Source organism: Parathielavia appendiculata, assembly GCF_033297405.1.
Source record: "Parathielavia appendiculata strain CBS 731.68 unplaced genomic scaffold N657scaffold_20, whole genome shotgun sequence".
NCBI classification, from domain to species: domain Eukaryota; kingdom Fungi; phylum Ascomycota; class Sordariomycetes; order Sordariales; family Chaetomiaceae; genus Parathielavia; species Parathielavia appendiculata.
In genome coordinates, this window is record NW_026944239.1 from 94,785 (window position 1) to 116,923 (window position 22,139).

The 22,139-nt window shown below is 57.1% G+C and overlaps 4 protein-coding genes across 4 annotated transcripts; 2 read left to right on the top strand and 2 right to left on the bottom strand.

Annotated features, from left to right (window-relative positions):
* The first annotated feature begins 4,578 nt into the window (after positions 1-4,578).
* N657DRAFT_649561 (uncharacterized protein) lies at positions 4,579-8,277 on the top strand. Its single transcript, XM_062793752.1, has 2 exons — positions 4,579-7,875; positions 7,926-8,277. Exons 1-2 carry the CDS (start codon positions 4,957-4,959, stop codon positions 8,016-8,018), a joined length of 3,012 nt encoding a protein of 1,003 aa, XP_062643759.1. The 5' UTR covers positions 4,579-4,956; the 3' UTR covers positions 8,019-8,277.
* An 89-nt stretch (positions 8,278-8,366) lies between these two features.
* N657DRAFT_625882 (S-adenosyl-L-methionine-dependent methyltransferase) lies at positions 8,367-10,495 on the top strand. The gene is made up of 2 exons (XM_062790766.1): positions 8,367-8,822; positions 8,899-10,495. Exons 1-2 carry the CDS (start codon positions 8,561-8,563, stop codon positions 10,332-10,334), a joined length of 1,698 nt encoding a protein of 565 aa, XP_062643760.1. The 5' UTR covers positions 8,367-8,560; the 3' UTR covers positions 10,335-10,495.
* On the bottom strand, positions 10,206-13,081 carry N657DRAFT_666375 (OPT superfamily oligopeptide transporter). Its single transcript, XM_062795331.1, has 4 exons — positions 11,169-13,081; positions 10,957-11,027; positions 10,573-10,900; positions 10,206-10,513 (listed from the first exon to the last, which is right to left on the bottom strand). The coding sequence occupies exons 1-4, from the start codon at positions 12,936-12,938 to the stop codon at positions 10,436-10,438; spliced, it is 2,247 nt and encodes a 748-aa protein (XP_062643761.1). The 5' UTR covers positions 12,939-13,081; the 3' UTR covers positions 10,206-10,435.
* Positions 13,082-13,375: 294 nt separating this feature from the next.
* Positions 13,376-21,964, bottom strand: N657DRAFT_666376 (uncharacterized protein). The gene is made up of 12 exons (XM_062795332.1): positions 20,977-21,964; positions 19,895-20,854; positions 18,968-19,787; positions 18,196-18,277; positions 17,938-18,117; positions 17,533-17,856; positions 15,574-17,382; positions 15,061-15,501; positions 14,755-15,001; positions 14,448-14,698; positions 14,087-14,315; positions 13,376-14,009 (listed from the first exon to the last, which is right to left on the bottom strand). The coding sequence occupies exons 1-12, from the start codon at positions 21,755-21,757 to the stop codon at positions 13,729-13,731; spliced, it is 6,405 nt and encodes a 2,134-aa protein (XP_062643762.1). The 5' UTR covers positions 21,758-21,964; the 3' UTR covers positions 13,376-13,728.
* Between the last annotated feature and the right edge of the window lie 175 nt (positions 21,965-22,139).

A 22,139-nucleotide genomic window follows, 5' to 3' on the forward strand; every position in this document is an offset into this window, starting at 1 on the left:
GGGGACCCCTACACCTCGATCTCGAATGGAGACAGTGGTGGCCCCTACCGATTGGTTGTCCTGCAACTTTTCGGTGGGGATGATCTCTCAACGCTAGTTACAGTAATTGAACCTGCAGAAGACGACCAGTCCGATTCGGAGAAGCCATGCCGGGACGAAACCAAACGGTGCCGCACACCGCTTTGTCTCTGCCCCTGGTGGTTCCTGCATCCACTTCAGGTCGAACTTCGTGGGGCATATGACTTGCCAGCGTCAACTCCACGCTTGAATCCGAATCCCGCCAGCTCATCCCCATGGATACGCCGACTTTATTAGTACTGGGTGGAAGTGCAGAGTTAATAATAATAAGGTAACTTAGGTAGTTCAGTTCTTTGGTAAGTTTGTAGGCCCGCATGAGCATGTGCAATGACTTGATGCAATTTCACTGGTTTTGGTTGCATGCAACTGAATGCCACCTGATGATATAATACCTATTTGTCTTCTCAGAGGCCCTAATGGAGAGACACAGTACATTTGCGGGATGCGGGGATAGCGAGGCAGACCTACGTTGCTCAGAAACGATCAGCTTGATGATGAAAACAAGAACACTTTCGCTGGCATTTTCCTATCCCCCAAGGCATCAATTACCACCCTGAGCTGTGGATATACCCGTATAAGACAACAGTCCTCCATAACCGGCTTACCATCATAGGTACAGTACAGTACCAAGCCACTACTGCCTGTATCCCCTTGAGTCGCGGTGATTCCTGTTATCGCCGCCGTAACGATTGTCATAACGCCGATCCTGACCCTGGCCCGGAGGTGGGCGATACTGTTGCCCTTGGTAACCTCCGCCCTGATAACTTCCGCCCTGATAACCACCGCCCTGATAACCACCGCCCTGATAACCACCGCCCTGATAACCACCGCCCTGATAACCACCGCCCTGATAACCTCCGTGCTGCGGCCGTCCGGGGACGTAACGATCGTCACGGAAGCCCTGGCCGCCGCCATACCCCTGGCTGCCGTAACCACCACCCGCGAGGTGAGCCGACGGCGGCGGTGGAGGCACCCCGATGCCGAAGCCGGGATACCCGGGCGGCGGCGCGTACTGTTGTTGATAGTCGCCATACCCATTGCCGTATCCGCCGCCAGCGCCGTACCCGTTGCCGTAGCCGCGGTCCTGTTGCTGGTATCCGCCGGGGTCCTGTCCACCGCCACCATGAGGAGGGCCGCCCGCGTAGTTGATCCTGTCCCCACGCCCGCCGCCATTATAGTTGTTTCTCAAGGGCACACCGCCGTAACTTCTCCCGGACCGCTGTGCCTTGTTCCGGACCATGTCAATGTCAGCCCTGTCAAGCGCAGGCCTGGGCATCTTCACGCCGCGAAGGAGCATCGACTTGTGAGTGTGAGAGCTGCTCGGCATCTCGTAGTGCACACTAGCCGCTTGTCAGCAAAAATGTGGGTTCAAGACTTAAAAAAACATGTTGAGAATAGAATAGCATACCTGAGGGATCGGTCGTAGTCGACGTCAGGCATGGTATTCCTCGAGAGTGGGTACACAAGCGAGCCGTGGGGGACATAACCTTCAATCTTTTCCACTTTTCCCGACAGTCCGTCACTCTTCTTGGGGTCCAGTTTGAACTTGGGCGCTCCCTGCTTCTTGGAGTAGAAATGTGACGTGATATCCTCGTAGAGACTCATATGGGCATCCGAGATGATCATGACGTCCTTGCCCGGCGCATTGCGCGCTTGATCTTCGGGATTCAGAAGGTGCGCCTTTGTCTCCATGGCGGCCAAAAGACGGGGCATCTCAATGAACGGCAGAAGAGCAACGCCCTGCCAGGACATCTTCTTACCGTTCAAATCGATCTCAAAGTCCTCCGGATAGAAATCAATGATTGGGCTGTCCTCTTTGGTCATGAGGTCATGGAAAACCTCCGGGATGGCATGGCGAGAAGCCGCCGGAAGCACGCTCATGAGCTGCTCAAATGGACGTGATATCCTGCCCTTCTCGAAGTTGATGGTCATTTTGCCCAGATCAACAAAGTCTGCCGCGAAGGGGGCGTAGTGGTAGGGGTAGAACCACTCCCACGAGGGGCAGCCCTGGAAATAGTACATCAGCACCCAGGCGAGACCCTCGACATACGCCCGGGCAACCTTGTGCCGGAAGGCAATGTCTTTGGGGTCGACCTTGAATTTTTGCTCATAGTAGCGGTCGGCGTAGCCCTCTTCCCAGAGCCTGACCGTGTCGACCGGGCCTTCATCGCTTGAGGCAATAGGAGTCTCAGCATCCGACGCCGCATCCGGGGTACTGTTGGCGTCCTCTTCAATGAGCTCTGCCTTGCGTTTACCTAGGGCCGAAGGCGGCGTTTTCGTTGCCTTATCTTCGTCCTTGGCCTCGTCCTTGGCCTCGTCGCCATCGGGCTTGTCTCTGGCTTGTGCCATCAAACCCTGGATTTGGCTCTTGAGAAAACTGGCAGCGCTCTTGTTGGCGACATTGGCCCGGTTCATCACCATATCGTGCGTGATGACCGGCTTGGGGATACTCGCAACCGGAAACAAATTCATGCCCGGCGGCGGCCCATTCGCTTCGGGCGCGCCCTTGCGTGATTTGCCACTGAGCGGGGAGTCCTGAGCTCCGCCCCTGCCATTACCTTGCTGATTGTTGAGCTTGCGCCTCTTGAAACCCGCTTCCCGCCGATCTTCGACTTCCTTCCTCCTCCTGAAGATGGAATCCTCCTGCTTGGCAAGGCCGCTGAGGATGTACTGCGCGCGCTCGAGATCCACGTGCCCGTCCTTGGTCACATAACCACCCATGACAGGGAGGTTATCCTTCCAAATGGCCGTCAGAGTATCGATGCCGTTCTCTCTGATTTCGAGAGCGGGCAAGTGAGGCAGAAAATCATTTCCGACAAAGAAGCACATGAAGACCCAGTCGTCGATGGCGCGCTCAAGGTCCCAACGGAAGGGGAGGTTGGGAACGTTCAGCTCAACGGCAAGGTATTCACGCAGGATGGAAACATGGAGCCAGATGAAGGGCTTCTGGGTAAGAGCCTTGTCCTTCTCGTCAAACTCGCCGTTCTTCTCCTTTGCCTCACCTTTGCAGTTCCTCTCGTCGTGGCCCGTTTGGCCGCAGAGTCTGCACATCCGGGCCTTTCCTTGCTGAAAGAAGACGTCTTCACGGAGAACGCGGAAGTGCGGCTCATGTGTGGCAAGACCAAGCATGATGAGATCGGCGTCCAGGCCGTAGATGACGTGCCGCGTGTTAGGGTCATGCTCCGGCGAGTTGCGCTGCGAGCGGACGAACTCCATGATTTTGTGCTCGCCCTCACCGGGAACCGTGGCATCGGAAATGATGACCTTCATCTTGGCCCATGCGGGGTCCGTGTTAAGCTTGTAGGAGCACCAATATCGCAGACTTGCGGCTAGGATGTCCATGAAAGGGGTGCCCGGGGTGATGGAGTTAGAATCGAAGGCTTTCTTGACGACGATCTCGACGGGCTCCTCCTTGGCGTTGCTGCCTTTTTCCTTCTTGAGCATCTTGAGAAGCTGTTGCTTGTCCTCCTCCTTCTCCTTCGCATCTTGAGCGGCACGGAACCGACGGGATCGCTGTTGGTTCATTTTGGCTCGGGGGGCAACACCGTCTATCATATATTAGCAGGAGAGTCCTGACAGACGCGGGCTTGGGGGGTTGGGCAAACGTACCAACAGCAATCATGAGCAGCTTTCTGGGACGGACCATGTTGACGACACGGTCGGTGTACTTGAAAATCTCAATCATCATCTCCTCTTCGTCCTTGGGCGCCGGCTTGTCCTCGGGATGTGAGCAAGGATGGACAATGCCGTTCATGTCGAGATACAGATTGTCAAACTCCTCGCCGTTTGGGTTAGGCTGTGTGGCGTCGACCGGCACGACGGTGCCATCTTCCAACACTAGAGGCTTATCTTCGATGACGGGAGATATGATCTTGGGGTATTTGGTGGAGAGCCACCTGAAGGCAGCCGGAATACCCATGGTGGAAGTACTGCGGCAATCGCGACAGGGTAGAAGCCCGAAGTGCAAGAATCGGTCGGACGGTGATCGATGGTCGCGACTAGCCGGGGCTAGGTATCGCAAAGAAAAGCACTTGGCGTTAGGTATAAAATGGGAAGCGGCGCTATATTTGTGCACATGAGTCGCTCGGTTGACGTTACAGTGGTCGAAGAGGCGGAGCGGCCGAGACCTGCATCGACCGAGAAAAACGTGGAGTGAGTTGTGAAGCCGCTCAGCCCGATCAAGCTTCTTTGCTGTCGCAGCAAATAGCGAATATACAGCCTTAGTTGTCTCGAGTACAGGAGTCGACCTGGAATGGCCGGATGATCGGTTTTTGAAAATGCTAGAAACGAGATACGCGACGGAGGTGCGCGTCTCGTGGTTGAAAAAGGCAACTGCTCAAGAGGATTTCGGTCGCTGCTAAGTGGGACCGCGCCCCAGGCGGGCTCACGGGATTGAATAATGTATAATACCACAGTACGGATCCGTATATTACGGTATATTACGATATGAGATCTGTCAAGACTCTCAACTTGCTTTATTTTACGAATCCCAAGTCCCAACTCGCATCGTCTCCCCATTGAGCTCCAGGGGCCAATTACAGCGGGTTGGTTGGCACACCACCTGTCCACTCAAAACAGCCCACGTCCTTCGCCTTCCACACGTCGCCCGCGAACGATGCAGTATCAGTGACTACGTCCCAGCAAACCTGAACCTCCCGTTGGAGTCAAGAAGTGACAATATTGCGGTCCAGGCCCCACGCGATACGAAACGGACCCGCCCCTTGCGAACCTACGAGCCGACTGCCTTGAGCTCAAGCCTGTTCTCGACGAGCTTAAAGAGTTGAAGACCCGACCATCTGTCGAGTCCTTGTTTGCAAGATAGAGCCGATGCTCCTCCATGGCAGCAGCTAATAGCGCCCGGCATCCCCCTTGCCCACCATGTTCTCGACCATCACCACCGCGCCGGCCAAGCAGTCGGTGAGTGAGACCATCCCCGTGCTCAGCGGCCGCCTGAGCACAGCGACTCTCCTCGAAGACCGCCGCGCTGCCATCTTGGGCTTGCGCAGCTTCGCCAAGCAGTATCCCGCCTCCGTCGCCTCGGGCGCCCTGCGCAGCCTGATCGGGAGTCTCAGCCGCGATGGGGAGGATGTGGACACGGTCAAGGTAGCGTTGGAGACGCTGTTGATGCTCTTCAGCCCAGACCCAGACAGCCCTGAGGCGTCCGAGGAGATTGCGCTGTGGGTGGCCGACGAGTTTACGCAGCGGCACGAGAACATCGCCCTGTTACTGGGGTTCTTGGGGAAGGACAGGACCGACTTTTACTCGCGGCTCTACTCGTTACAGCTGTTGTCGGTTATTTTGTCTGCGCGGACGGAAAGGACAGAGGAATGCATCGTCAACACAAACGACGGCATTTCCCGCCTGGTAGCGGTCCTCGAGGACCCCAGGGAGGCGGTCCGCGACGAGGCGATTGGGCTGCTCACGGATCTCACGCCGACATCCAATGTAATCCAAAACCTGGTTACCCTCGAAAAGGGCTTTGCGCCGGTGTTTGAGATAATCGCCAACGAGGGCGGTCTGGCGGGCGGGGCGAGGGTGGTGGAAGACTGTCTGATTCTGCTGGCCAACCTGCTCCGGCTCAACCCCCTGAACCAGACCATGTTCCGGGACATGGGGCACGTTGCAGAGATCAGCCGCCTCCTAAGAGATGCTTACAAGGGACGCGAGGATGGCCTGGAGGTTGCCCAGTGGGTGGAAGTTCAGCGCAACAGGAACGTGTACGCAATGCTCGCCGTCATCCGACTGCTCCTTGTGCCCGGCGCTGCAGGAACACAACTCAACCAGGATGCATTTGCGGGCGACCTAGTATCCGGCGGACGTGTTCGCGTACGGGGAGGGCCGGTCCTAGAGAACACGCTCCAGATCGCATTCTCCCACGTTGCCGAGCTACCAATCAAATCCGAAGCTCTCCTAGCATGTGCCGATATGATTCGGGGAAACGAAGCAGTCCAAGCGAGGTTCGCCGGTTTCCAAGTACCATCGCCACTTGCTGACCCCGTCGCCAACGGGCTAGGCGCTCAGACGAATGGTGTTCTGAAAGTCTACATCATCGACGGCCTGTTGGACCTCATCCTGGCTGTCAGTTCGTTGCCAGCTTTCGACCTGCGGGTGGCTGCGTGTACATGCCTGAAGGCATACTTATACAAGCATGCGGAGATTCGGATGCACTTCCTCGACCATGCTGTCCGGACACACAAGGCGCATGCTGATAACCTCACTAATGCTCTTACAATTCTCCTCCAGCCTAACCCAGACGCGATCACGGCAGATCCTTACAGGTACTGGTTTGCCGCTGTAATCATGTTCCACCTCCTGCATGACAATCCAGAGACAAAAGCGCTAGCCATGAGCGTTACAGAAGGCGACGAGGCCAGCGGTGAAGAGGTCGTCACAAGCATCCAAACCATGACGGCGCACTTCCTGAGCAGCGTCGCCAATTTGGAAGACCCACGCATCAGCATCGGCTATTTGATGCTGCTGTTGTGCTGGCTCTTTGAGGATTTGGACGGGGTCAACGACTTTTTGGGCGAGTTCACCAACCTCCAAGGGCTGATCCAGGCGGCTATCGAGAACCCCAACGGGGATATTATAGTGCAGGGTCTGAGCGCCATGCTGGCAGGCGTCGTCTACGAGTTCTCCACCAAGGACTCGCCCGTTCCTCGTGCAAAGGTCAGGGAGATGATCATGTCGCGTATGGGCCGTGACCGCTACGTAGACAAGCTGTCGCGGTTACGCTCATACCCACTGATGAGGGATCATGAGGTGCTCCCACAAAAACTAGAAGGCGGGCCAGACCAGAAGCTCCCTGACGTCTACTTCGATGACACCTTTGTCGAGTTCTTCAAAGACAACTACAGCCGCATCCTCCGCGCCATCGACCGCGACCCAGACTCGGAAACCTCGGTCATCACCAACGGCGTGCAAAAAGGCGTCTCCCGCCAGCTGGTCGACACGCTGCGCGCCGAAGTCAGCGACAAGACGCGCGCCCTCCAAGAAGCCCAATCGCAAACGTCCTCCCTGGCCGAGCAGCTCGCCCAGGAACAAGCGGCTCACCGCACAACAAAAGACGGCTTCTCGGCCGACCTCGCGCGCGCAAACGACCTAGCCCACACGCTCCGCCAACAGCTCGCCGCCAAAGACAGCAAGATCGCTTCAGCCGAAGCCGCCACGACGAACGTCACCCGCCAGCTCACCCACGAACAGCAGGAGCACCAGCGCTCCCGGGCCGAGCTAGCCCGCCTCAAGACGGTCAACGACGCGCTGCAGCGGGCCCATGCGCAGGAGCTCGCGGCCGCCCAGGCGAGGCTGCGCGCCCGCGAGGAGGAGCTGCAGCGGCAGGCGGACGCCGCCAAGAAGGGCGCCGAGCAGGATGCGGAGCGGGCCCGTCGGCGGTCCGAGGCGGAGAAGGCTGACCTGAAGGCCACCATCAGCCGACTGGAGGTGGATCTGATGAAGGCTAATAAGGCCAGGGTCGCGGCGGAGGGAAGGGTGGGGGAGTTGGAGGGGCTTGTCAAAGCTGGGGAGTATAGGCTTGGGGATGTGGAGAGGAGGTTGAGGGGGAAGGAGGAGGAGATGAGGAAGATTGGGGAAAGGCTTAGAGAGGCGGAGGAGAGGGCTGGTAGGGCTGAAGAAAAGGTCGAGGAGGCCAAGGCGGCTGCTGAGAAGGCGCTGAGGGAACTGGAGGAGGCGAAGAAAAAGGGGGAGGAAAAGGAGGAGGAGCGGAAGAGTGTGCAGAGTGAGCTGGATGATCTGTTGGAGGTGTTTGGGGACTTGGAGGAGAAGGTTACCAAGTATAAGGTGAGTGATGTATCAGGGAGGTGTCACTGCTGGGCTAACGGTCGGTTCAGGAACGGCTCAAGGTGCTGGGACAGGAGATATCAGACGGCGAAGACGAAGCGAGAGACGAAGATGAGGAGGAAGATGAAGGGGAGGAGGAATAGGAGGGTGTCTAAGAACTTTACATTGGTGGACGGGGGCATTAAATGGTATCCAAAAGCAGGCGAGATTTCAATGATATTTATGCATTTTCAGTGGGGATTTATTTATATTTACCATGAACAAGATTCCTGAACTCTCCGGTCCTGTGTTGCATGATATTCGAGTCAAGGCGGCTTGCAGCACAGAAGTCCTTGTCAGTCAATATGACAGTCATGCTCTTGGGAAACTCGCTTTCGGTGGCCAAATAGATATACCAAGGACAGTCTCATAAGTGTAAGTTCTCTGTGCATCCTATAACGCAAGGGTAATAGCTGCATTTGAGTTGCACGGACAGGATGCAGTCAGTCCCCCGCACAAGCAATTTCGAGTTTTTTATCCACACCTTGATAAAACAAAAAATTTCCCAAAAAAGAACTCCGGCTTCACTTGACAATCTCACCCATTCAGCCTTATTCTTGTCTCATAACCTTCCGCGCTTCTCCTCTTTCTGTAATCGGCAAACACCCAGAAACAGGTTGAAAGGCTCCTAAGACAAGATCACGAAATGGCTGAAGCCTATCCCTGCTCCGACTCCGAGTCTGTGTCGTCGTCGGACAATGACCAGGATTGGCTCAACAAGCCCGGCGAGGAGGATGAAGACGAGGAACAGGAGCAAGTGACTGTCGTCTCGTTCTTCGACGACAAGGGCTTTTCGGATGCGAAGTCCATGCTGGCGTACTGCAAGGACAAGTTCGACTTTGACTTCCTCGGCGTCAGGGACAGGCTTCATCTGGACTTCCACGGCTGTGTGAAGCTTATCAACTTTAGTGAGTCCGCCCTATCTGCGTTCTCCACGATGATGGAGATTAAGTGAGTGCAACGTCCTTGCTGACGCGGGTATAGTTCGCCGGGGTGTAAAGGAAGGCACTGCCCTGCCGCAAGAGATCACCGCGGAGCATCTGGCCGACGACAGCCTGCTTATCCCCGTGTTGGCGGATGACGCATTGATCTTCTGTCTGGACGAGCTACCTGAGCGCACGTCCGGCCAGGCGCAGGAGAAGGGCCAGGCCGCCGAAGTCCAGAACTCTGCCAGCGGCGGGGGACCCGTGGTGGACGAGCTGCTGCAAAAAAATGCGCAGCTGCAGGCCGAACTGGAGCAGCTCGCCAAGCAATTCACCAACTACCGGCTGGCCGTAGAGCAGACGCTCGACAAGCGCTGGGGCGTGGATGACGAGGGCGAGGCGTGCAAGACGGCTGCGCCTGTTGCCCCTGCCGAGCAGCAGAAGAAGAAGGAGGAGGAGAAGGACGAGTCGGCCTACTACTTTGAGTCCTACGCGCATACCGACATTCACGAGACCATGATCAAAGACACGGTTCGCACCAACGCTTACCGCGACTTCATCTACGCCAACAAGCACCTCTTTGAGGGCAAGGTGGTCCTCGACATTGGCTGCGGCACGGGGATCCTGTCCATGTTCTGCGCGCGCGCGGGCGCCGCGCGCGTCCTCGCCGTCGACAACAGCGCCATCCTCGACAAGGCGCGCGAGAACGTGTTCCGCAACGGCCTCGACCGCGTCATCACGTGCGTGCGCGGCCGCATCGAGGACGTGACGCTGCCCGTGGACAAGGTCGACGTCATCGTGTCTGAGTGGATGGGGTATTGCTTGTTGTACGAGGCCATGCTGCCAAGCGTCTTCTTTGCGCGCGATAAGTACTTGAAGCCCGACGGCTTGCTCGTTCCAAGCCACGCCAGCATGTGGATTGCGCCCGTGTCGGATGCCGAGTATGTCGCGGAGAACGTGGATTGGTGGAGGGACGTGTACGGGTTTGACATGCGGGCGATGCAGGCGGGCATCTACACGGATGCGCGTATGACCGTAATGCCCACGGATGCGGTGTGCGGCGAGGCGCATGCGTTTCGAATGCTGGACCTCCACACGGCCAAGGTGGCGGATCTCGTCTTTGAGGACTCGTGGCAGACGACACTGTCAGACAAGGTGGAGGGGCTAGATGGATTTCTGGTGTGGTTCGATTGTTTCTTTGGTGAGAGCCGAGAGGAGGCGGTCGAGGCGAACCTCACGGCCAAGGAGTGGGTGGCTGCCGGGCGAGAGCGTGTCGCCTTCACCACGGGCCCGTATGATACTGCCACGCACTGGAGGCAAGGGCTGTACCTCATCGACAAGGAGAAAGCAAAGGATATCGAGGTTGGTCCGGGGAAGAAACTAGTCGGCAACATCCGCTACGCTATTCCTGAGGACCATGCCCGTGGCCTCAATATCACAATCGCCTGGGCCCTGGAGGGCGGCGACAGCCAGGTCCAGACATGGTTGTTGCACTGAGATCAGGAAATAGAGATCGGGATACAGATAAATGACATGAATGGATTTGTGGCTCCTAAGCTGCCACCAGTTGCCATGGTGTCGTCTTACCCGACACTATGCTACCCCAAACGAGGAACGCCGGCGCTTTGCATTACCAGATTCACAATGCTCAAGAACCCTTCGCCAAGAATGAATCCCTAGACTAGTCGTCAGAATGTAACCCATATCCAGAGACATGAAGATCAAAACCACTTACCGAAGCAAGCACAATCAAGGGGGTATCCTGCCACCCCTTCGCGGACCGCCACCACCAGCTGAGCAGGCCCCCTGCCGTCCGTGCCAGCGTAAAGGACGGGACATTGTACATGCCCACGGCGACGGCAATGCCGCCGGGGATCAGAGCATGCCAGCGCTTCCCGGTCGCCTGGGCCCGCAGGGCGGTGGTGAGAGCAAACAAGGCGGCAGACCCGATGGCCCATTCCTTTGCCATGGGGGGTAGCCCCTTGCCCGTGACCAGGCGGGCAGTGAAGATCCAAACGTAGCCGGTGGGGACTTGAAACAGGTCGCCTGGCACTTGATAGACTCTACATAGAGTTAGCCTGCAGGTTTTGTATCGAAAGAGGAGAAAATTTCGACTCACGATGTATACAGCCGATAGATGAAGGCACTAACAACAGCACCCACCGTGGCACCAATGACCTGGCCCCAGAACTGGATCAACAATGTCAGCTATGAAATTCCAGTTGCGGATGTCCCTGGAGGGTTTCAGGAGCAAATGCGTTGTCTCGAGAGCATGAGACAGCCATAAAGGGGTATAAACAGCACACAAAGAAAGAAGATTGTTGTATGTACCTGAGCCTTCGGTGCGGCCCCCAGCAGATGCCCCGTCTTCAAGTCCTGCATCATGTCACCAGCCTGCAGCGCGCCCGCCTCGGACACAGCGCCGGCCACAAGATTGATCAAGACGCTCGACTTGTTGGACTGCGGGATGATGAAGGCAAAGAACAGCTGGGCAAGCTTGCTGATGCCCGAGACGGGGTTGAGGTCGGTCTCGCCCAAAGCCCGTACGCCCATGATGCTGAGCACGAGCGCCATGAAGACGGCCGCGACGGTCGCGTAAAGCGGCACGAGGTTGCCAAAGACGACGTGGATGCAGAGAATGCAGAAAAGGATGGAGAAGGTCAGGCCGACGATAACGGTCCGGTCGCTGACTTGCTGGTCGGGGGGTGCGTCGTCATGCTCTTTTTCCTCCTCCAGCTCGCCGAGTGAAAAATCATCATCGCTGGCTGACTCTCTGCTGCACCTGGAATGGGCAGGAGGGACGGTAGTGTCCTCGTCGGCCACAGCGCTGATAGACGTATACCCGGCATGCGGCTGGCGACTCAGCAGGCTCTTTATGCGGCCAGGGACAAGCTGGACTAGCAGGCTGTCTCGCAGCTGCGGCAGGTACTGTCTCCCTGAGCGCCAAGCGAGATAGCCCAAGCTGACAACAGCGTCGGCAAGCATAATGGCCAGCGAGATCCACACGATCCAGCCCTTGCTCCCGGCCTCCCAGTCACCCACCGGACCCGGTGCCCACCCTCTGTTCTTGGCCAGCGGTGAGAGGATACCCCAGCCGACAACGGCACCAAGCAGCATATGTATTGTCGTAGCCGGGCCCATAATGATGCCCTGCCCGACGTACGCCAGACTGGGGTTCAGCGTCCAGAGCCATGTGCTTGCCGCCACCGAGCCGAAGATGGGGATATTCCTCAAAACGGGGAGGAAGTAGGTCGCAAAGGTGAACACCCCCGACACGAAGAAGCAAACAAGCAACAACCGCACATTCCGCCTCCAAGACTCGGCGTTCCTCGTCCCCTCCCCATCCCCGCTAACCACCTGAACGTCATCCCTCGCAGCAAGACTGGCAAACCCCCCAGCCGTCTGGCGCTCCCTATCACCACCACCACCATCACCACCACCGCCACTACCGCCACCACCACTACCGACACCCACCCCATCTCTCGCCTGGCCATGCAACACGCTAATCAACACGGCCGTACTAAACCCGCTCGGAAACTTTAACCTTTCCCTAATCAGCACCTGCCTCCTCAACGGCACAGCAAACACCACCCCAAAGTAACACAGCCCCAGACTCCACAGCACCAACTTCCCCAACCCGAGCACGATCGGCCCCTGCTCCTCGGGCGCAAGCAGGTACTCCATAGCCGGCAGCACACCGACAAATCCGCAGCCAAGCGGCATGATGGCCATGCTGCCCGCGACCGTCTGCACGAGCACGTTCTCGACGGGCGAGAAGGGCGGCAGGCTGTCTCCTCCGAGGCGCGAGCGCAGTAACCTAAAAATGCCGAAGCCCATGAGCGAGGCCGGCATGGTCATGGTGCTCACCCAGCCGGTCTGCAGGCCAAAGTACATGTTTGAGAAACAGATGACCAGGCCGACGGCCAGGCCGACGAGGACGCCTCGCGCTGTGAAGGAGGCGCCATGGATGGTTACCGGGGAGTTCGGGGCGGGTGAGGATGAGGGGGGAAGCAGGGGCCTGCTGTCGGATGGTGTGTCCGAGTCCAGATCTGGGAGAGGCATGGCGGTTGATGAACCCGCGGTGGGTGTGCGACGGGGCATGGTACGCGTTGCTTTTGAGGCGGGTTGGGAAGGAGGAAGAAGAAGCGATAATGCTTGTCGTCGGCTACATAGATGATGATTTTGATGGAAGTGTAAGCTGAAATGGTTTTCGATGCCGGTGATGATTTGTAAATGGTGGAGGGAATTGCAGTCAACGACTGGATACGGAAACTCCGTTAAGAGTGGGGATTCTAAGTCAGCGGCACGCCATCGCAAAAGTAAGCCACTGATCTAAACGGGTAATTACGCTGAAACACCTTCACCTAAACCACTTCTAATACTTGATTGAGGTTTGTCCGAAGTAGTTGTAATTGTACAAATACATAACGAGGTCACCATCTCCCATTATTGTCGAGCATACGGTTGATGAATACCTATGAGACCATGAAGGTAAATAAACACAAGCAAACCAAAGCTCTTGCAAAGACGGATCTGTTCTCGCTTGTCTGGGCCGGATGCCGACAAGGTCGGTTATTGTACATACTTATGTAGTACTCCGTGCTGCGTATGCTGCTCTCATACCTCGAACCTTTGCGAGTCAGAGACTCGGCCGCGCAGCACCAATGAACACAAGCAACCTGGAGGAAAGATTCCTAAACTCCTCGCACCTCGTCTGGGTGCATCCGATTCTCCAGAACAACAGCCATGTACGGTACATATATACCTATCCATACGGGAAGACGCCGCTCCCTATGCAACACAAGGACATGATATCAAGCCAGCAAGCAGCGCACCCTTTCTGAACTTGAGAAGTTACCAACTTCCCTGAGCAATCCACAATCCCGACCTCTCAAAACCCAAAGTTATCCAACAACGAGCTCGCATCCGGCTCCTCAAATACCGTCGGCGGCGCCTGCGGTGGCTTAGGCAGGTGCCCGCCCGACTTCATCTCGGCCGGCACATGCTGCTGCGGCTGCTGCTGATGTGACACGGTGCTTGGAGACAGCACCGGCATGTCGGCAACAACCAGCGACCCCCTCCTCTTTAGCAGGCGGAGCGGGTCAATCTCGCCGCCCAGTCCGGCCGCGATGCCCGTGACGCCCGCTGGCTGGAAGAACTCCCAGTTTCGAACTACCAGCATCCATCTTGATCAGCCCACTAATCCTGCCAGAAAGGAAAGAGGGAGAAAACAGAGTGAAAAGACTTACCCAAGTCCAATCCCAATAAATCACACCCCATGCGATCGTACAGCCTCGCATTATGCAGCACAAAGTCCCACTCCACCTTGGGCGTGACCTTACTCGCCCCGCGCAACGTCTGCAGCGTCTTCTGTCGCAGCTGGCTGTACAAGATGACCAGCGCCGGGTCGTCCGTCAAAAACAGCCTCGACTTCAGGTCGGGCGAGCCCGGCGTTTCCAGCAGCGTATACACGGGCGTCTGTTGCAGAAGGGGGTTTTACAGTCAGCCAACTGGACAGAAGCAACAAAAGAGGGCTTTGAGATTGCAACGGAGGCAACTGACACTTGTCGTTCCTCTTGTTTCCGGGGAGGTGGTGATGGTACTACTCACAATCAGAGCGCGCACAGCCATGTCCCTGCGGTGCAGCATCCAGAACGCCCACGAGGCCAGCCACCGATTCCCCTTCTGTGCCGCGATACTGAGGACTTCCTCTTCGAGAAGGCGGCGAAAAACCGGGCTGGTGTCGCCCTCGTAGACGCGCGCCACGGCGATGGCTAGCTGCAGGTCTTTGAGCTGGTTGAGGCAGACGTTGACTGCGTCGTGGAGGTGGTCGGCGAGGAGGAAAAAGGCCGCGGCGTATTCTGCTGGCTAATCAGCATCTCACCACAAAACGGGAGGAGGCCATGGAAATGCCTACCAAACCGTCTCTTGCTCATCAAGGCATAGGCATTCTTGAGCGCCGCCGTCCGCCACTTGGGATCCTCAAAGTTGTTCGCCAGGAACCGCAAAGTAGCGCTCTGCTCCTTGTTCCACGTCGCCATGCGCCATAGGCCCTGCAGCACCGTTTTCTTCCTGAGCGCGAGGTAAAACAAGCTGCAGTCGATCGGGTTTTTGAGCTCTTTCTTTGTGTACTCGTTGCGCGCAATCACCTCGAATTGTGCTCTCTGCTATCTTGTCAGCCATCCCTTCTCTTGTCACCGCAGTCAGTCAAATGAGAACTCACGACGGCCGCGTTATCCGCCAGCCACATGAAGATCCCGCTCTCCCTCGCATTCTCCCACAACATCCGCCCGTGACACTGCTTCGTCACAAAGTCCACCAGCACGTCCTGGCTGGTCGAGTGATAGGCCCAGTTGATCTCGCGCCAGCCCATGTGTATCTCGTTGGTCCTGCCCTTGCGCAGCGCGTGCTGCCGGAAGAAGAGCATGAAGCGCGCCCCGTTCTCGTCGAGCGAGCGCCGCTGCTTCTCGACCATGCCGACGCACTCGACGATATCTACCAGCTGGATCTGCTCGTGGCCCGACAGCTGCGGGATCCCGACGCGCGTGAGCCGCTCGTTGATCTCGGCGGCGACCTCCTCGGAGAACGGCTCGTCCCCTTCGTCGTACGACATGCGTCGCGAGAGATACTGCCCGGGATCTTTCGTCGTTGATGTCTTGGTCGTCTGCCAAACTGTCAGCATCCCGCCCTACACACTCTATAATGTAATATAGAATAACGGAGGATGAAAACCTACATGATCAACCTCGTAAAAGTCAGCAAGATCCAAGCCCAAGTAATCATCCACCATATCCCCCTCAACCCAGAACTTCAGCGTCTTATACAGCGCCATCAGAATTGCATGCACCAGCACAATCTTCCCAGCCAGAATACACTGGCTCAAAAACTGCGGGTGGAATACCGGCAAGGGCCCGTTCAGCCTCTGGACCACATCAAACAGATCCCAATGCCTTTCCTCGCCCTTCCGCTGCGGCAGCCTCAGGCTCGTGACCAGCGAGCTGCCCGCGTCGAACTGGCGGTCCTGCACAAACAACTGATTTCCCGCGCCAATAACCAGATGTCCATCCCCAAGCCAGACCGAGTCGCCAATGGGATGGGGCGTAAACTCCCGAATCGATATCTCACGGATCGGCGCCCAGGCGGGGCCCTGGTTGAGGTAGTCGAAGCGCATCTGCGACAGCAGCACCACGCGGTGCGGGAACCCGACGGCCAGGATGGACTGCCTGTCGGGCGTCGCGGTCCAGTCCAGGTCGCGGATGGTGTGGCTATTCTCAAACTCTTGGTTGTACTCGAGGCGCGCGCCGCGGATGTCCCAGATGGTGAGGGCCGACCGGGCCGAGTTGACGAGCGCCGCCTTCTTGCTCGTGCTGCCGCTGACGAGGGCCGGATCGCACAAGCCCGTTTCCATGGAGCTTGTTGACAGCCACTCGACGACGCCCCTATCGCCGTGCCCGACGCGGGCCGTCCAGAACTCGACGCGGCCTGAGTGGGTGTACGAGATGGCGACGTCGCGGGCAAAGACGTCGAGGAAGCCGGAGACGTGAGGCGTGGTGCCCGCTGGGTCGACCGGGAGCACGTAGGCGAGGTCGCCTGCATCTTCGAGGGTGAACTTGGCGAACTCGTGGATCGAGGGCTGTTGGTCATTGGTTCCGTTGAGGGCAGGAGTGGAGGTCTCGGAGCGGGTGTAGAAGGGGAACTTGACCTCCCAAACCATCCCCTGCTTTTCAGACGTGATGGTCGCTATGTGTGCTGTCGTGTAGTCCTCGACTTTGGGCCGTGGGAGAATCAACAAACAAAGCGGCTTCCCAGGTACATCATATCTGCTCTCAACCAGCATCCGTGTGTCTGACTGCCGGCAGTCCCACAGGGATATATTCTCATGTCGGAGGAAGACGGCAAACCGACCTTTCCTAAGAAGACACATCCTGTGGATGTGCCCTTGTGGCGCGATTACCGCCTGGCGCGAGAGCCCCGTCCGCCTGGCGTCCAGTTCATGCTTCCAGATGACGCTCTGCCCCTGCTCCGTCCGCGAGACGATGGCCCTGCCGCTGAAATTGCGCACGATCTTTCGTATGGGAGCTGAATGGCCGGTCCACAGGCTCGTCATGCTCAGGCGGGATCTTTTTGGATGCGGGTCAAACAAGGCAGCGATATTGCTGCGGTAGACCTCAATCCTACCGTCGAAAAGGTGCAGCAAAATGTGTAAGTGTCCTCCAGACTGACAGTAGCTGTAGGCCTCGACATGTGGCATCTCCGCCGTCGAATAGCCCCTGACGAAGTCCAGCTCCGAGGACGTAACATGGGCCACATTAAAGATGCTGGGCTTTCTCGTCCTGCAACCGATGTTCTCGAGCGCCCACGCAGCCATGCGTCCTCGCCCGTCGAGAACGACGCAAATTTCCGGAGACCGGTTAGCAACCGTGATGAGATGTTCCAGTGCCGGCGCATATTCCTCTGACTTGGCGCCTTCCTGCACGGCCTTCTCAGTCGCGGCCGTAAGATCCCCCGCGTGCATGACGAATGCCCAACGCAGCTCACCCTCTGACTCTGGGCCCCGCCCTTGAATGGCGTCCCCTAAATCGAGCGTACCCCAAAGCTGCAAGTGTTGATGCCCGTAGCTGTCTGACCCCACCCACACGCGCAACACATTATCCGCGCAGAACGTATACAGCGCGTTCTCAATCGTCTGGTCGACGTGATGCGGCCGCCGCCATTGGATTCCCGTCACGGGCTGCGGATGCCTCAGGTAGAGGAAGTCGAACCGGACCTCCCCCGTGCCATAGCTCAGCCTGCGCCACACTTTGACCAGCTTGTCGTACTCTCCCACCGAAGCGATGTACGCCGAGTCGTACGACAGACTGGCCAGCCGGACCGGGTTGGCGAGCCGTTTCCGCCACGAACACTCCGGGCTCGGGAGGTTGGCCGAGGTCTCGTACAGCTCCAGACTGGAATGCGCGACAAGCAGTTCTTCGGACGCGCCCCAGGACAGGGATATCGCTGGCCTATTCCCATCATCCCCCTCTTTGGTTGTTCCCTCCCCTTCCCCCTCTCCCTCCCCAACAGCAATAGTCACCTGCAGCGCCCACTGCAGCGCGCCGACCTCTTTCCCTACTCCAAGCGGCCGATACACCCTCACGGCATGCCTCGTGCAGATCGCAATCTTGCCCGATGCTTCGTCCAGCGCGACGGCTTGCAAGGGTTCCGGGTCGTCGTCGTAGACCGTCTGGAGGAGCTTGTCGGGGTCGCCCAGCATGGCGAGGGCGTTACCAGTAATGTAGGCCTGCGTTCACACAATAGGAAAACAAATCAGTCAGCAATGGAAGGCGTGACTGCTGCTGAAGCGAAGAAAAGAACTCACGGTAATCCGCTTGTTCTCCCAGCAGCCCGTCGCCAGGGCCTGCAGCCGCGACTCGGGCTTGCCGGGCAGGACAGCTCGCATACTGTTCTACTATCGGTACGGCGCGTCCTGCAATGACATCTCGGTCTTTCGAGTATGAAATCGCGAATGACGGGTAACTCGCGCGGGCTGTCAATCGCAGTTGTTAAATGGATAAGGAGGTAATTAATCTAATACGAGTTGGGAGCTCGCTTTGAACAAAATCAGTGGATCCTGTGAGGTACGAATCCCGAGCAGGAGATCAACGGAGCTGTGCCGTGACGTGCCGTGTATGACGTGGGGGTTCGCTTTCTGTTAGAGCATCGAAGTCTTGGCATTGATTTAGGAACCTTGAGGGGCAGAGGTTATTCCGACTTTCGACTTGGACTACTCTGTGTTCCCATCCCTTCGAGAAATTCAGGGTAATGCAGGATATCTCCAAGAGAAGACGGGAGTGGTTCGCAACAAGCCAGCAATTCACAAGTTAACCATTGCATGTTCAGAGCATTGAGTCCACTCAGGGGTCAATGACCGGAGCCAACGATGTAAATGTATGTTGTGAGACCAACGACAAGTCCTGTATCACCTTGTCCCCTTCCTTCTATGGACGCCCTAACGAACAGTAACCATGACCCTTCGTCCCATATATCCCCAGACCCCAAGTCCACAAACTCCACGTCCAACTCTATGTATCCCTACCCATAGAAAGCAATCAACCAAATCCTTCCAAAAGTAGAAAAAGAAAAAAAATCACAACCTAACACCGGCTCCAATTCCCCGTCCCACATACCAAACCGTCTCGCTCCACTTCCCAAGCCTGACCCCCACCACAGCCCTCGCATCCAGCTTCATTCTCCCGCCCAGCGCCTCCCTCAACTTGCCATACCCAACCGAGTCCAATGACCAATCAACCGGCAGCCTGGGCGTCTGCGACACCCCAGGCGGCACGGCCAACGGGAAGTCATACTCGATCCTGCCGATGGGCTCCGTATGATTATACAGAGCCGTGGCGTTGACGCGGTCGATAAACAGCGTGTTGTGCAGGAGCGGCGAGACCAGCGTAAAGCTCGCGGTGGAGGAGAGCACGTGGAAGGTAGCGTCGCGGATGAAGCGTGTTTCGTCGTCATCGTCGTCGTCTCCGGGGAGTCTGAGCCGTGGAGCGGGGAGGGTGAAGTTGAATCGGGACAGCGCCCTGCCGAGGAGCGGCAGTGACGGGATTGTGCCGCTGTGAGTACGGATGGTGACGGTCGTGTTGTAGCCCGATAGATACTTCGACAGGAGGTCGCGGCCGCGTTGGAGGCCGCTATCTCCGCCCATTGACGGATTCCATGTTGCTGATACTGACAAGTTTGTGTTGTTTCCTGGTTTAACGTCGACGTTCTCAGCAAAGGCCTCGCCAATCGTCGTTCGGTTACTCTCGACGTGTATGCTGATGAAAGGGATGTGAGCCGAGTACGGGGTTGGGTTCGTGATGTTTACTAATGCTTGTAGCGATATAGAAGTGCGAGATGTGTCGATTATCTCGACATTTCCCACTCTGGGTGCGGCAGAACCCAAGAGGTTCTTTCCAGGAGCTACGGTAGAGGCGCAAGGTTAGTTTGCCGAGTGAAGCCGAAACGATGACGGAAGAGCGGAGCAGCTATCCGGGGCGACTAACGAGACAATCAAAAAGGAGACGGACGTTTTACTGGGATCTTCCCCTCGGCGGGGACACCTTTGACCACGAGCTCGCCCAATACCGTGTGAACCTTGAGGTCCACGAGAGCCTTGACGCTCAGCGTGACCTCTCTGCCGCCGAAGAGCAGCGCCTGAATGACATCCGTCAAAACATCGATGTCGGTCACGTTGAGCGGTGCGTCATTGATACGAGACTGAATCTTCAGCGTGGCCTCGCTGAGCCCCTTCGCCGGAGTCTGCGTCGAATTCGCTTGCTGCCATTCTCTCAAGTTGAGCTCTCCGAGCTTGTCGCCCTTGTAGAATACGTCGGCATCGGCGCGGATCTTGGAGACATTTAGTGAGAAGTTCATCTCGGAGGGCAACCCAGCGACAACTACGATGGTCCCAGATACCCTTGGGTTCGACTCTGGGTCATCAGGTTCGGCTGCTGGATCTGGCATCTTGAAGTGGACATTCGTCAAGGAGAAGCTTCGAATCAAATTATCGAACGAGCGTCCTGGGAACGGCACAGGAACGGTGATGCTGGATAAGATCTCTGCAATCCAGTCCGGCGTTTCGCCAGCCGGCTGCTTTTGGCCACGGACGAGTAGAGTCGCCGCTTCGCCATCGAGATATTTCTTGAAGAGCATATCCAAGGGCGACGAGTCGGAGTTGGGGCAGAGCTGAGTGAGCGAATCAGGCAACTTCTTTATGAGGCCATGCGCGTCAACTACAACTTCTGCATGTGGCCGCACTGCTACGCGGCTGGTTGTGGCGTCTGCGACGAGGATAGACGGATCAACTGGACTGCATCCGGGAATGAGGATCTCAAAGCCAAGCTCAGGGATATCGAGTGACATCGGGTACTGGTTGACGGACTTGATCGTGACTTCGGCCGCCATTGAGTTGCTCTCGCCCGGAACGGGCTTTTCATCGAAGTTCAACCGTGTGATGTTGTACTCGGGCATGCGAGGCAACTTGCTGCCTGCACATTTTATCAGCAGCGATTCGAATGTGAACAGAGTGATCAAGTTGCTGTGTAGGTGGATTAAAAGAGGGATTTCTCTCCAAGATACAGGGACGCGAATGAACGATAGATGTATTGACCTTCAAACGTGAGAGACTCGGCGATGGAGTGTGTGCCGAGTGGAATGAATCCCGCCCTAACCTGGACGTCTGCTTGCCCGCGGACCCGAACACTGTCCAACTTCCCTGCCAGCCACTCGTTCGCGATCATCCGAATGCCCTCAGCATCGCCGGGGGTGAGCTCCGCCACGAAATCCAAGGCGTTGTTGCGTCCGTCTGCGATCTTGACCCTCAATGGGGGAACAGCGGCAGTCACGAGCAACACATTGTTGTACTCGGGTAGGAACACATTGATCTTGCTCTCCTCTGTTCCAAGCTCACCCACAAACCATGTCGCGGCCTTGCCAACCCGCCTGACATGTTCGTTCGCCACGCGCTGTGCGTCCAGATGGAAATTGGCTTGTATTCTCGCGCGCACACCGTTGGAGGTGATGGAAACAAGGGAGAGATTCGTGGGCTCAATAACAACCGCCTGCTTAGCATATTCCTCAACGGCGTCTGGACCAATGAAGGCCAGAATCATGATAGCGAGCGCGAAGGACGACAGGACAATCACGGCAATGATTGATGGCCATCGTATTGCGATCCTCGCGGACTTGATGGAGGCCAGGTCTGGCGCACGCGAAGCGATGGAAGCCGCATCGCAGTTGTCCGCGTCGTCCCCGTCGCCATCGTAGCGAGGTGTCGCTGTTGAGCCTGTCAAAAGCGGTGTCGACTCGCACAGCTCCTCCGGTTCTCGAGTATTGGGAATTTTGCTGCTGCCAGTGGCAGAGAGGAGAGGCGACCTCTCTGAATCGGACATTTCGATGTGGTTTGGCGATGGACGTTGATGAGACGGCTAAGGACCTAACTCTGATGATGTAATCGACTGCAGTTCCCTACCACATCGGGAATGCGCAACTCGCTGAATACCATCAATCAATGGGGCTGTGAGGGGAAGGGATCAAGGAAAAAAAAGGAACACCAAAGTGAGCGTAGACAGCGATCCAAGGCAGTTTGTGGTTGATGATGGCGGTTGATGGTGATGTATGCAAGTTGGCGGATGGCGGGACAGCCGTGGCGAAACCGCAGGGTGACTTCTCGAGTCGCTGTCGTTGCCTTTGATCAGAGGGGAGAACGTCACTCTCATTGGCTGACAGGACCCCACGCTCTCCAGGTCAGGAACACGCTCCCGAATCCCCGGT

Excerpts from the sequence above, each read along its gene's own strand:
- N657DRAFT_649561 (XM_062793752.1), top strand. The coding sequence starts at position 4,957 with ATGTTCTCGACCATCACCACCGCGCCGGCCAAGCAGTCGGTGAGTGAG. Across the intron at positions 7,876-7,925 it reads AGAAGGTTACCAAGTATAAG|GAACGGCTCAAGGTGCTGGG; the intron begins GTGAGTGATGTA and ends CGGTCGGTTCAG.
- N657DRAFT_625882 (XM_062790766.1), top strand. The coding sequence starts at position 8,561 with ATGGCTGAAGCCTATCCCTGCTCCGACTCCGAGTCTGTGTCGTCGTCG. Across the intron at positions 8,823-8,898 it reads TGTGAAGCTTATCAACTTTA|TTCGCCGGGGTGTAAAGGAA; the intron begins GTGAGTCCGCCC and ends ACGCGGGTATAG.
- N657DRAFT_666375 (XM_062795331.1), bottom strand. The coding sequence starts at position 12,938 with ATGCCCCGTCGCACACCCACCGCGGGTTCATCAACCGCCATGCCTCTC. Across the intron at positions 11,028-11,168 it reads GGGCCGCACCGAAGGCTCAG|TTCTGGGGCCAGGTCATTGG; the intron begins GTACATACAACA and ends TTGTTGATCCAG. Across the intron at positions 10,901-10,956 it reads ATCTATCGGCTGTATACATC|AGTCTATCAAGTGCCAGGCG; the intron begins GTGAGTCGAAAT and ends AACTCTATGTAG.
- N657DRAFT_666376 (XM_062795332.1), bottom strand. The coding sequence starts at position 21,757 with ATGTCCGATTCAGAGAGGTCGCCTCTCCTCTCTGCCACTGGCAGCAGC. Across the intron at positions 18,278-18,967 it reads ATTGGAGCCGGTGTTAGGTT|TATGCGAGCTGTCCTGCCCG; the intron begins GTGATTTTTTTT and ends ATAGTAGAACAG. Across the intron at positions 15,502-15,573 it reads ACTTTTACGAGGTTGATCAT|ACGACCAAGACATCAACGAC; the intron begins GTAGGTTTTCAT and ends ACAGTTTGGCAG.